General features: G+C 44.2%; 1 protein-coding gene across 2 annotated transcripts in view; it reads right to left on the reverse strand.

Annotated features, from left to right (window-relative positions):
- Positions 1 to 12077: 12077 nt before the first annotated feature.
- The window catches only part of LOC121542675 (acyl-CoA-binding domain-containing protein 7-like), a 43017-nt gene continuing 40667 nt past the window's right edge, over positions 12078 to 14427 (reverse strand). For both annotated transcript variants that reach the window (XM_045208533.1, XM_045208532.1), the window contains 5 exons: positions 13409 to 13539; positions 13145 to 13268; positions 12855 to 13027; positions 12652 to 12771; positions 12078 to 12355 (listed from right to left, as the gene is read on the reverse strand). In XM_045208533.1, the coding sequence (XP_045064468.1) occupies positions 12235 to 12355; positions 12652 to 12771; positions 12855 to 13027; positions 13145 to 13268; positions 13409 to 13539 (669 nt within the window). In that variant the 3' untranslated portion in view covers positions 12078 to 12234. The remainder of the gene's footprint in view (positions 12356 to 12651; positions 12772 to 12854; positions 13028 to 13144; positions 13269 to 13408; positions 13540 to 14427) is intronic.

A 14427-nucleotide genomic window follows, 5' to 3' on the forward strand; every position in this document is an offset into this window, starting at 1 on the left:
CTGGGTCTGTCTCTCCCCAGCTGCAGGTTTGGGTGTGACCACGATGGTGAACACACCTATGGTGTCTGGTCCGGATCGTACTGCTGCTAAGGTGTACACACCTGCGTCTGTAAGTTTAATGTCTTGGATGGTTAGTAGGATTTCATCGCCTTTACATGCACCCCCTTTTGACCCCTGCACACCCCTTATCATTGAAACCCTAGCTGCTTTAGAAGCATCTCCTAATACATATGGATAGCCTCTACGCCATTCCCAGAAGGTGCCAACATTTGTAATCATAAAATCCCAATATGGACACCACTTTCCCTCACACAGATAAGTACCTCTCTTTAACACATGGGGATACATTTTGTTACAGTTTTCCTTCTGGTTCCAATTGCAACCAGTGTCCCCAATTCCACTAGCCCTATTCCTCCATGACCAGATCTTACATGGTTCTAGGGACATCACTTGAGATTCCCCTTCCTGTAAGGTAATGACTATATTATGATACTGACTGGATGTCACTGTTCCCCATAGGGCCAGCCCCGCTAGTAACCATAACATCCTCCCCTTCTGCCGCCAAGTCCTGTTGTACTTGATCTAGAGTTCTTCCTGGAACTATATCTTTGGCACAATGTGTTCTGTGGTACCACACGTCCTTCTTACTCGTGTTTACCCTCAGCGAGTGACTTGATACCTCTTTCACCTGAAAAGGCCCTTCCCACCTTGGCTCCGTCCACTTCCTGGAATGCACCTTCACTCTCACCCAATCTCCCACCAGGATGTCTCTGTTCTCGTCCGTGGTTTCAACAGCAGGAGTGCGCACTTCCACCACCTGTTTAGACAATCTTTCAACAAGAGAAATTAGTGCCTGCATGTAGTCTGTATATCTGATTTTTGCAATATCTAGCCTAGGCATACTAAGATTGTCTGCTGGTGGCCCTGGCATTCTGCGTCCTGTCATAAGCTCATGTGGAGTTAAGTGGGTATCAGACCCAGGTGAATTTCTCATTGACATTAGAGCAAGGGGTAGGGCATCTACCCATTTCAGTTTAGTTCTGGCCATGATTTTGGCAATTTTTCGTGTCAGCGATTGGTTAGCTCTTTCTACGAGTCCCTGCGATTGGGGGTGGTACACTGACCCAAACTTGTGGGTGATTCCTAGGGCCTGCTCTACCTCCCTTAGGTGTTTATTCTTGAAATGGGTACCGTTGTCAGAACGGACCATTCGCGGGACCCCGAACCTTGGAATGAGGTCTCGCCTCAGCCACTTAATCACGGCCTTTGCGTCTTCTCTTGCTGTGGGGATGGCTTCCACCCATCTGGTGAATCTGTCCACCATTACCAACAGGTACCTTTTTCCTTCCACTTTGTTGTCCTGTCCCATGTCCGTGAAATCTATGCAAATGTCTTGAAATGGTGCATCAGGTATTGGGAAGCTGCCTATCACTGCTCCAAGTGACACTTTGTTGTTGTATTGTTTGCACACTTCACAGCTCTCTGATGTCTCTCTTGCCATGTCCAACATGTGTGGATGCCACCATGCTTTCTCAACTGATTTTGCGACACTTTTCCATCCTCCATGAGCCTTCTCATGCTCTTCCCTTAAGATTGATCTGAGGAGTTTTGCAGGTCCCACTGTTTTTCCTGTGTGAGATCTCCAAATCCCATGATGGTCTTGCCTTGCTCCCTGTCTGCTCCATACGTTCTGTTCGTAGGCGCCTGCTGCTTCTTGCAACTGTCTTACTGTGTCTGTCGTCAACTCCTCCTGTCCTTGAGTGGCTCGTTGCACCATCTGCTGGGCATTGTATCCTCCTGCATCTTTTGCTGCTTGATCAGCCCGATCATTTCCTTCACGCACTCTGGTGCTTTCTCTGCTGTGACCTTTGCACTTCATTATTGCCACTCGTTTGGGAAGCTGGATTGCATCAATTAACTTCTGTACTTCAATCTTGTGTTTGATGTGCTCATTTGAGCTGGTCACAAATCCTCTCCTCATCCACTGTGGTCCATCAATGTGTGCAATCCCATGTGCATAGGCAGAGTCTGTGTAGATGTCCACATTCTTTCCTTCACTTAGTTGTAGAGCTCTCCTCAACGCCCTAAGTTCAGCTAGCTGTGCTGAAGCTTCATTGGGACCAAGTTTCTCTGCTTCCATTACTTCATGTCCTCCTTCTGTGTCTTGTTTCACCACTGCATAGGCAGCAGTGTTTCCTTCCTTTGGGTCCTTTGACCTGTAGCAGCATCCATCAGTGAACAGGGTGATTTTGTTCCCCTCCAAGGGTGAGTTTTGCAGGTCCATTCGGACTTTGATCTGTTTGGCTGCTCTATCCTCACAGACATGTGGTTCTCCAAGACCCATACCATCGGTCATATTGGTTGCTGTTGTCACATATGTAATGTGCTTTGCAGTGATGGCCTTTGTTATGCTGGATTTTCTTTTACTGGACAGTGTGAAAAGTTTGGAGCCTATAAAAGCGGTCACCCCATGATCTGTATTGATTTCAAGTGGATGTCTCATCACAATGTGGGCTGTTTTACCTATAGCTTTTGCAATGGCAGCCATGTGTCTGGCACAGTCAGTCTGTCCTGTTTCAATGTTGTCCAGTTTCGCGCTATAGTAGTGTAACACTCTTCTTTCCCCCTTTTGTTTCTGATACAGGATGGAATGTACATAACCATCCTGCTCAGAAACATCCAAACAGAATGGCGTGGTGTAATCGGGTAAGGACAGTGCTTCAGCCTGTGCCAGCGTCTGTTTGAGTTGGATTAAAGCTGCCTCTGCCTCCGGAGTCCACTTAAGGACTGCTGTGAGGTTTCTGTTTCCTGCTTCTCTCAAGATTGCCCGCAGTGGTTCCACTTTTAGGCAGTATTCTGGCACGTGCGTTCTGCTATATCCAGTAAGGCCAAGAAATGACAAAAGGTGTTGTACAGTAGTAGGTTTGGGATGTTCCAAGATGGAGGTCCTCTGAGCCACAGACACAGCTTGTCCCTTCCCTGACAGCACTCTTCCCAGGAACTGGACACTTCTCCGACAGCACTGCACTTTCTCTTTCTTTACCTTGTATCCCTTTTTGGCCACCAACAGGAGAAGGGACTTGGTGGCCTGCAAACAAGACTCAGCAGTGGGTGCTGCCAACAGAAGATCATCAACGTATTGGAGTAGCGTCACCCCCTCAGGTAATGTTAGTTCTTCCAAGTGGCTCTTCAGGATAGCGTTGAAGATTCCCGGGGAATCACGGTAGCCTTGCGGAAGTCGGGAATACGTAAATTGCTGCCCTCTATAGGTAAATGCAAAAAGTGGCTGGGACTCTGGATGTAATGGGATGCAGAAAAATGCATTGGCGAGATCCACAACTGTAAACCAATCTTGGGTGGGTGAAATGTTCTGTAAGGCCAGATATGGGTCTGGTACAGGTCGAACATCTGGTACAGTTACTTCATTGATTGGTCTGAAGTCCTGCACCATCCTCCATTTCCCAGAGTCACCTTTCTTCACTTCACTGGGTGTATTCCACGCAGAACATGTTGGATATATTACCTGTCCTTTTTGGAGTCCTGATATCGTAGGCTCAATTCCCCTCGTCTTCTCTTCACTGAGAGGGTATTGAGATTTGTGAACTGGGATAGTGAGTTCACTTTCTTCTCGAATGGAGACTACCACTGGTTCTACATCAACCAGCCCCACATCTTCAGCACTTGTTGTCCACAGTTCCTCTGGTAGTTGATTGAAAATGTTAGGAGTATCCGGATGATCAGTCATCTCCCTGCCATGGTAACGTGATCTCCTCACAACCTCTGGTTTTGACACATCATCCACATTGAGTTTAATTCTCCATACTTGATTTCCCTCAAGGAATGCGCTTTCCACGTTGTAACAAGAGGTTTTGTTCCACCGTAGGCAACTTGCTGCCTTTACCGCTGGTCCCAGAGATCTTGCCTCATATCCAAATCCCACGAGAAGGGTAACATGCGGCACAGAATCATTAGGAAGAGCAAACCATTTGTCTGTGAGTACCACGTCTCCATCCATGACCATGCAGCTGGTAGCCACTCCTTCTTTGAGTATGTACATATAATTGCTGGTCACAATCGGGCGCCTATCGTCCATTTCCTCCTCCCAGGCTTCATCATATGCTTCATCCAAGTCCCTAGTATAGTTCATTGTCATGTGCGGAGGGTCCTCGGGTGGATAGTATGCATTTAAGGTCTGTATCCAGGCCTTCCGTAGTTGGAATTCTCTGCATACTCGGGGAGCATCAGGGTCAGTATCCATGAGCTTCAGCCAGTAAACATATGCTTCCTCCTCATCTTCCTCGTTTAGGTGTGTTCCCACATATAGCATGTGTGGGGGGGTCGAAGAGTTTTTTCATGATTACTGGCATGAGATCATCTATAGGCGTGATGGATGCATGTAGACCCTCCTGGTTACAATAGATACTACATCCCAGTTTGGAAAGCAGGTCCCTCCCCATGAGCCCCATTGAGCATTCCGGGTTGTATAAAAACTGATGGGTAACCTGTTGGTCATCCCATACAACCTCCAATGGAACTGTGTATGGCTTTCTCATAATAGCCCCAGAAACCCCAGAGAAAGCTTGTGTTTTGGTAGTGAGTTGATATGTTGCTTGTACAGAAGACCATGTACATCCTGTATCAATCAGCATATTATGTTGTCTTCCTCCAATCAAACATGTCACTACCGGCTCTGAACCTGGTGGGAAAGTGTAAATGTTGGTGGTGGGATCCTTATGGGTTTCTGGGCAGCTTCATTGGTAATTGTGTTCGTCACCCAGCCATGACATGCTGGGCAGGAAGGCAGCGTTAGGCCCTGCTGGGTCTTGTTTTCGGTTCTGCTGTTGTGGTGGTTGGTGCTGCTGAACTGGCATTCCTCCTCCTTGCCAGTTTCCCCATCCTTGCTGGTATCTCGGTGCTTGTCTTCTGGACTGTCCCATGTAACCCCTCCCTCTTTGTTGTTCCTGTCTTGGGAGATAACAGTGTCTTGCCAGGTGGCCATGCATCCCACAGCTAAAACACCCTTGGTCAGCGTATCTAGGGGTGTATCCCTGTTGTCGTGGTGGTATATAGGGTTGCTGGTATGCGGGTGCACCATATCCAGGAGGACCAGAAGGTGCCATCATTCCCGTCATTGCCTGTATTACAGCAGTAACTGCAGCAGTAGTATCATTTCCGGGTGCAGGAGTGGTAGGATTAGATGTTGGGGTACTGGTTACCACCATTTGTTTTCCCGGCTTGTCCTCTGTCAGTTGCTTCTTCAGAACTTTTTTCTGAAGTTGTTTGAGTTCATCCTCTTCCTTTCGCTTAGCCTCTCTCCATCGTTCCACATGGTGTTGTGCTATCTCGGTAAATTCCGGAATTGATTTTGCGGTGATTGCCACAACTTTTTCACATTCAGCTCGAGCCTGATCCGGGAGTCCCCCCAAGCAGTTTGTCAGGAAGAGGTGCTTCATGGTGTCTTTTCCTGGTTCTTCATTCCATGCTTGCCTCCAGAGGCACTTAGCCCTCTTCATGTATGCTGGTATGGTTTCATCGTCATTCAATATCAGAGTTCTCATCAGTTCGGGTCTGGCCTGGGTAGGATACTTCCTCCTTATGACATCCCATACTTCACTGCGGTTGGGGTCAAATCTTGTAGCCGACCCCACTTGCCCTCTCAGTCCCCCAGAGGTCATTATCTCTCTGCATTTCTGGTCACCCATACACCTGTTCATTACAGTAACCATATCACCTATGGTGAGTTCATCCGCTGCGGTGAGACTCTCAAAAGACTTCACCCATCTGTGTCCAGATTCTTCAGGTTGGGGGAGACTGTCCACCAGGGTCTGTATGTCTCTGTGGGACCATGGCTTGTAAACTGAGGCCCCCCCTGGGGTCTCCCTCAACGGGTACTGCCCCCCTTTGTGTCCTTCTCTGGACTGGGCCCTGGCTCGGGTATGGTATGCGGGTCCATCATTGTTGTCCCATATGTCTCCATCAAAAGCTCCACATATGAGTTTTTGTTGTTTCCCTCTTTCCTCCTCACTCTCTTCCCCGTCTCTGAGGTCAATACAGTGTCCCCTTACTGGTGAGCGTTCACTTTCACTTCCGTTTTTGTTCGCTTTGAGCTCCATTTTTAACTTGTGCAATTGTGCTTCCTGGTGTCGTACTTCCTCTTTTATCATCTTCAACTCTTCCAGTCGTTCTTCATCTCTCTGTCTCTCAAGTCTCTCCCTCAATTCCCCTTCTTCAGCATCCTTGTTTCGTTGCCACTCCCCCTGGGCTAGACCACCCCTTACGTTTCCTCCAGTTAGGCTCATTCTCTCTTCCTTCTCACTCTCACCGTCACCGTCAACACTCCCTCCTCCTTCTGTTCCGCATCTGTTCCCCGTCTCTCCCTCAATTCTACTCAGTTCAAACACTCCTTTTTCTAGCGCTCTTGCAGCTTTTAAAAGTACGTCCACTTCTCCCCTTCTGTCAGTCATATCGCTCTTTCTGACCCACATTCCTTCTTCCCCCTCATCTGTCCTTTGTTGATAGTGGACTTTTCCCGCTATATCCAGAACCGGAGCCATTGTTTTTGGGTGGTCGTCCTATGGTGGTGGCGCTGTTGGTAAGGGTGGGTATAAACGGGTCCTTTCCTTTTGTCCTGTTTTCTCCACACACAGTTTCTTCAATTTTCCAAGCATTGCTAGGCCAATCCTCTCCTTTAGCTTTGCTTTCTCCATTGCGTCTTTAATTTTGCCACTGCGGGGCTCTCCTTCATTTTTCCATTCGCCTTCTGCTTTCTGGGTTTTCCGTTTCAACGTCTCCAGTATTCTCCCTGGTTCGCCTTCTACAGGCACTCCATCGGGGGACAGTATACAACCATCGTCTATCCATTCCCTATAGAGTTTTTCTCCTCGCCTGCTCCATTCCTTTCCATCTTTTCCTCCGTTTGTTTCAAGTGTGGATTTTAGAGCCTTCAATATTCTTTCCGCTTCTCCGCTGGTAGTCATGTTTTTTTTTTTCGTTTTAATTTGTAATATTCGTCCGTTATTTAGTTATTTAAAGTACATCTATCTATTATTCCCACCTAATTAGTTAAACTCGGCGCCAGGTTATTTCAGCCTTAATTATTTGAAAGCAGTATTCTTACAGTGCCACACATCAAATGGTAAATTGAACGAATAAACCCAAGTGTTTCAATTATTTAACCAATGGTTGTTATATCAAATCAAACGCCACACATCAAATGGTAAATTGAACGAATAAACCCAAGTGTTTCAATTATTTAACCAATGGTTGATACATCAAATTAAACGCCACACATCAAATGGTAAACTGAACGAATAAACCCAAGTGTTTCAATTATTTAACCAATGGTTGTTACATCAAATTAAACGCCACACATCAAATGGTAAACTGAACGAATAAACCCAAGTGTTTCAATTATTTAACCAATGGTTGTTACATCAAATTAAACGCCACACATCAAATGGTAAACTGAACGATTAAACCCAAGTGTTTCAATTATTTAACCAATGGTTGTTACATCAAATTAAACGCCACACATCAAATGGTAAACTGAACGAATAAACCCAAGTGTTTCAATTATTTAACCAATGGTTGATACATCAAATCAAGCGCCACACCATATCACTTCAATTTACTTATTTAAAACCAGTATTATGCTATGTCAAACATCAAACGTTATATTTCAAATATATCAGTTCAAACGTTTTAGTTCAGTCACACTCATTCATCACTTTTCATTTCATGTTTTCGATTGTCACTGACGGGTTATATGGTTTGAGTAACCACAAATCCAACATTTATTCCCAAATTATACCGTTTGGACAGCCACAAACGTCTTTTGATTCCCAATTTGTTTTCTATCAAGGTATACAGGTTTATCATTCACACTTTCATGCATACGACAACACTCGGACTGTCTAACTTTTTATAGTACCTCCTATGGGTGTCTTTTGTTAACGTTTGCACAATTTAAACCTTATTTCCTAATTGTAATTCTCATTATTTACTGTTTTAAAATATTATTTGTATTCACAGCCAAAAATGGTACACAGTTAAACGTAGTATACAGTTATCACACAGCAAAAATAGTACACAGTTATCGCACTCACTCACAATACACAGTCATAATCCTATCACACAGTCAAATATGTCACACAGTCATAAATGACACACTTATATTCCACACACAATCTATTTGGGCACACAGCCGCGTCTATTTTATTCAGAACACTGTGCTGAACCTAGCCGCAACCCTTAGTTACGGACCTTGCCAGTCACCAGTATTATCTCAAATTTACCGAACCCAGCCATATCCTTAAAGTTATGGACCTTGCCGGTGTAATTCTTCAAACCTAGCCGTACTGTCGTAGTTACGAACCTTGCCGATAGCAATTACTTAAATCAATTATTCCCTATATCTCCGAACCTTAGCCGTATTGTCGCAATTACGGACCTTGCCGGTAGATGTCAGTATTGTCTCCTGAACCTAGCCGTCTCCCAGTTACGGACCTTGCCAGTCACCAATATTATCTAAAATTTACTGAACCCAGCCATATCCTTAAAGTTATGGACCTTGCCGGTATAATTCTTCGAACCTAGCCGTACTGTCGTAGTTACGAACCTTGCCGATAGCAATTACTTAAATCAATTATTCCCTATATCTCTGAACCTTAGCCGTATTGTCGCAATTACGGACCTTGCCGGTAGATGTCAGTATTGTCTCCTGAACCTAGCCGTCTCCCAGTTACGGACCTTGCCGGTAGAATCAATACTCTCTGGTACCATGGTTTAACATCACATTTCACCAAAGGTTTATTTGTCACAATTTTGTGCTTATCTACTCATAATAGTTTCATAATTTAGTTCACTTACATCAGACAGTTGTTTCACAAAATTAATTTGAATAAAGCCAATTTGCAGATCTTTAGTTATTTAACAATAGGTATCTGCTTACCTTTAAGTTGTCCGGACATTTTGTGAAACACAGTCCAATGAAAGAGATGACCAATGGGCCGGACAGTACCCATCGAAGTCCCTTCTACCAGATCGCGTCGAGGTCACCAATTGTCAAAGTTGCGTCAATTCAAATCTGGTATTAGGAACAAAAGAGGTCAACACGACTTCTAAGATATACTAGTTATTTTAATTAATGCAAAAACCTTCAATGGTAAATATGATGTTTCGTATATACGGGCTCTTTGAAATACCTCGCAGGGCACTTCAGAGAACTAATCCATTGTTTCAGATTCAATACTCAAATACTCTGACAGAGAGAGTTTCCCACCTCTCTGCTGGCCAATTAGAGTAGAATTGAGCGTGGTTTAGACTTACTCAGCCAATCCGTTGATGCACCCCTGTTACCAGGCATATGTCCATATCATAACAACCTGTCATAGTGAGAAGAGCCAGCTCCCTTAGACACCATTCCTACGTCCAAGGAAGGTTCACAGATCACAAAGAACCAGTATATTCCAGCATCTGGAGACACAAATCCTTATCTCCCTTTACCCCCTAAAACAGCTCTTCACATCAATCACAGCTTGCCAGGTGTCACAACCTACATTAGCACAGTCCAGAATGCATTCTTTCTAAGTTAGTCATCCCATCAATTATAAAAATAATAAATCTCTCACATTATCCATAGTGTCCAGCATACTGCTGGAAATATTCTCAATCCCTTGCTGAATGAAAATCGCCCACAATTCCAGTTCAATCAGAAGCTCAAACTAGCAACATCAAAACAACTTTGTAACGACAAACCCACCAGTGTTTTCCAATATGATCACTTGCGTATCGTCAGCTGTCGCACAGACAGGCAGACGGACTGACAGCCAGGAGCCAATATTATTAACCGTTAGGACATGCAGTTATCAGCTAAAATGCATGTTTATTCTGGATCACTCAACTTTCCTTTTATGAGTCTTGTTTGTATTGAGAGGGATAGCAACTGTAGCTCAGTTGGTAGAGCATGACGCTTGCAACGCCGGGGTTGTGGGTTCGTTTCCCACGGGGGGCCAGTATGAAAATGTATGCACTCACTAACTGTAAGTCGCTCTGGATAAGAGCGTCTGCTAAATGACTTAAATGTAAAATGGATATAGCTAGATATGTGTTGCTGTAGTCGTGGATGGATCAGAGGGACAGATAAGAAGTGCGCGAGAGAAAGGCCTTTTCGTCATAATTACCTGGAGAAATATGCAATTTGTAAACACAGCTGCTTTACTTATAATTCATAAAAACTTCATTTGGATCACTTTGAAATTCATCCTTCATCTATACATTTCGAGATATATTTGGGACTTACTGAGTCTGGCTTTAAAATAAAAACTAAGACAATCATATCACAATCTAATTTTATCAGTTGAATACCTTTTTGTATTTAAAAAAATCGGAAATATTGTATTAAAGTATGCAAATGAGGCGATATCTCATTAAATTGTACATATTTGCATATCCCTCAAACCCATTTTTCTGGACACTGGATTAAGTCAGCCTAAATATGCTGTTTTAATTTTGTTAAAACACTCCGGGACAGGACTTACTCAGAGCAGATTGTGGATACATACTTTTTTCATCTTTCTATCTGTAGAATACTAGAGACATGTACGTTAAATGCATTTTTGGCACATTTTTCGGAATAAAATGTTGTATATAATAAACTGACAACATATCAATAAATCCCTCTGGGCAAGTCTCGAGAATATATCGAAGGATAACCACAAAAAAGTTGGTGAATGCAGATGCTTCTGACGCTGAGGAAAATGTGTTGGTGTGTGGGAAGAGTCTGACTTTCGGGAAATGGCAGTTAAAAACAAAAACACTGAATTTAGACTACCAAACGCCAAACACCTATTTAGAGCTAATCACCATCTCCTCAAAGTAAGATACTACATATAGTCCAGTTTGTTACATTCTCTATGAAATTGGCTTTTAAATTATGTGTAATTGAGCTTTGAAATTATGGATGCATGTCCATTTTAAAGTGTTTAAAATTCATAACATTTTCATAACGCTAGTATGATAAACTAAAGAATATATACATTTTCATCGTGATTGACATTTATGTTTACTTTTTGAAAATACTAATGGACCAAAATACCAACAAATCTCAAAATTGATTGGCAGTTGCAAAAATGTAATTTCAGCCTGTGGTGCCTGGCCTTAAAGGTGCTTCATGTAGAATGTCTCACCCATGTGGAAGCTAGGTGAAATGCAACAACAACTAGGCTGTATTCCAAAGATTTACTGCCAACTGCAGTTATGGAATGCTTCCTTTACAAGTATAATTCATTGGCTGATCCCTCGTGGTGACCTGGATGGAATTATGTGATCCTTCCTTAACCCATACATTTATACATTTTGGTCATTGAGCAGATGCTCTTATCCAGAGTGACTTACAAGAGCAATTAGGGTTAAGTGCCTTGCTCAAGGGCATAGACAGATTTTTCACCTATTCGGCTTGGGGAGTCGAACCAGCGACCATTCAGTTACTGGCCCAGCGCTCTTAACCGCTAGGCTACCAGTCGCCCATAGGAAGTCCTCAATGGCGCTGCCCATGCTGAAACAGGCTTTTGGGGACTACGGTCCTCTATCTATCGCTATGGGACAACTCATTCTAGTGCCAGGGGATGTTTCCTGCTCTTAGTCTTGAGTCATATTCACTAGGAACGAATCAGAAGCAAACAGGCCAAAATGAGGAGGTATTACCTGAACTTGTGGAAGTTCAATCTATACATTTAAAAACAGGGAACTCCCAATCTAGCTGCTACATAAAATCACAGAGAATTACATTAATTAAAGTGCAAAATACATAAAATCACAGAGAATTACATTAATTAAAGTGCAAAATAAACACATTTGTTGAGCTGCATTTAAACAAATAATTATTTTTTTGTAAACATTTAGAAAACAATCAAGGGCTGCATTATAATAATAATTTGGTGGGTGGTTATATTTTTTACATATCTCAACTCCCCCTGAGACACCCCCAGATTGTGGGGTCATGGCAAAGGTCTGCCATTATCAACGGCGACCCTGGAGCAATTAGGGTTAAGTGCCTTGCTCAAGGGCACATTGAAAGATTTATCACCTTGTTGGCTCAGGGATTTGAACTAGCGACCTTTCAGTTACTGGCCAAACGCTCTAACCTCTAGGCTACTTGCAGCATTGTTACAATGCCTTTGCATTGATCTGTGCAAAACTAAACTATTATTGGCTACCATCTAGAGACTGTGTGTGTTACAGCTGAGCTGTGGTAGCCAGATGTAGCATCTCATGTAGGGAGGTAACCAGGTTCTGGAACAGTGTCTCTGCATCCGTCTCTGGACTGGACTTCCACGCCGAACAGGAAGCCACGATCCTGAAACAGGATGTACAAGTCAGACACCAGAAGCTTCAAGAGGTTAACACAATCAGGCAATCATAGAGAGGACAGATGTACTAACGACAAACTACAAATTCTACTAACTACATGTTAGACCAAATAGCAGAAATAACAACTGTTCAAAATCAAATTGAATCAAAGTTTAGCAGATGTAATAGCGGGTGCAGTGATATGCTTTTGTTACTAGCTCCTAACAATGCAATAAAATGTCAAACAAGTCCACGATAATCATTGTCCAGGTCTTGTGTGTGTGTTTGGGTGTGTTAGCCCACCTGTCATCTCTGATGCAGTAGAAGAACCCATAGCCATTGTGCACCATGGGAGCGCCCACCCCATGAACTGTGGTGTAGCCAGCCAGACTGGTGGACAGGGTAAAGTTACCGCCCCCGCCACTGGAGAGAGAACACACACACATTACACACACCATAAACACACACACACACACACACACACACACACACACACACACACAAACCTCTTGGAATACAGTGGATCAATGAAAAGGTCTGGCATAGGAAGTCCCTCCTCCTTGGCGATCAGGTACAGGCCCAGGAGATGTCTGTCAAAACCTTTTCCGTTCTGTGCCTCGGCCATCAGTTTGTTGTGCTTGTTGAAGGCCAGCAGCAGGGCTTTCCTCTTAGCCTCAGCCTGGGAGACACACAGAAAGTCAGAGTGTAAGTAGCCTGGTCGCCAGATTTACATGTATGGCATGACAATGAATGAAGAACTAACTGGTTTATTGGACACACAAACTCTCACACTTACGCTGGCTGCAGGGTTGAGCATGATGCGGCACCAGTTCTGTGCTTCCAGGGTACAGGGCCTCATGGTCTCAGTCCTGCCGTGGTAGAACCTTCTGGTCATCGCTGTCTCATAGCAACTACCTGACCTGGGACGGGGGATTATCATCAATCATCAATCATCAGTTATGGAGAGAATATTGGGGGGGAAGGATGGATGAATGGATGGGTGGGTGGATGTTGGGTGTGTGATGGATGGATGAATTGGATGGATGATGGGTGGTGTTACCTCCCATGCTGTCTGTAATAAGCCAGTTGAAGGGCCAGTTGTATGAAGGTGTCTGGGTGGAGCTTCCTCTGTTTGATAGCTGCTTTCCCAAACGAGGTGAAGGCATAACACACCACCTGCAAGTCCTGGGTCTGGAGACACACACACAGGTCTGTCAAACCAGATATCACACACAGGTCTGTCAAACCAGATATCACACACAGGTCTGTCAAACCAGATATCACACACAGGTCTGTCAAACCAGATATCACACACAGGTCTGTCAAACCAGATATCACACACAGGTCTGTCAAACCAGGTATCACACACAGGTCTGTCAAACCAGGTATCACACACAGGTCTGTCAAACCAGGTATCACACACAGGTCTGTCAAACCAGGTATCACACACAGGTCTGTCAAACCAGGTATCACACACAGGTCTGTCAAACCAGATATCACACACAGGTCTGTCAAACCAGATATCACACACAGGTCTGTCAAACCAGATATCACACACAGGTCTGTCAAACCAGATATCACACACAGGTCTGTCAAACCAGATATCACACACAGGTCTGTCAAACCAGATATCACACACAGGTCTGTCAAACCAGATATCACACACAGGTCTGTCAAACCAGATATCACACACAGATTACAGTTGTGTGTGTGAGGTGGGGAGTGTAAGGACTTGTGAGGGTGTGTGTTAGACAGCTGCGGCCCAGACAGAGAATTCACGGTCTGCATTTCTCATGCTGCTGGCGGTCAGACAAACAACTTTGGGATTATTTTTTTTTGGGGACCCACAGATTATTTCGAATGGTTGTCTTTCTGTTTAAAAGCTCCTCTTTGTCAGACTATTCACTAACCTGTTTCTTAGGCAATGTTTTGCACATTTTGATCTTGCCTAGGGTGGCAGAATTGCCTAGGGTGGCAGAATTGCATAACATACACTTAAAATAACATTGGGGACTGTAGGCGTGTTCGGGACCAGTTCTTGAGGGAGCGGATGGGAGTCGGACAAGAAGACAGTCCTGC

The sequence above is a fragment of the Coregonus clupeaformis genome, chromosome 28, assembly GCF_020615455.1.
Source record: "Coregonus clupeaformis isolate EN_2021a chromosome 28, ASM2061545v1, whole genome shotgun sequence".
Classification (NCBI taxonomy): Eukaryota; Metazoa; Chordata; class Actinopteri; order Salmoniformes; family Salmonidae; genus Coregonus; species Coregonus clupeaformis.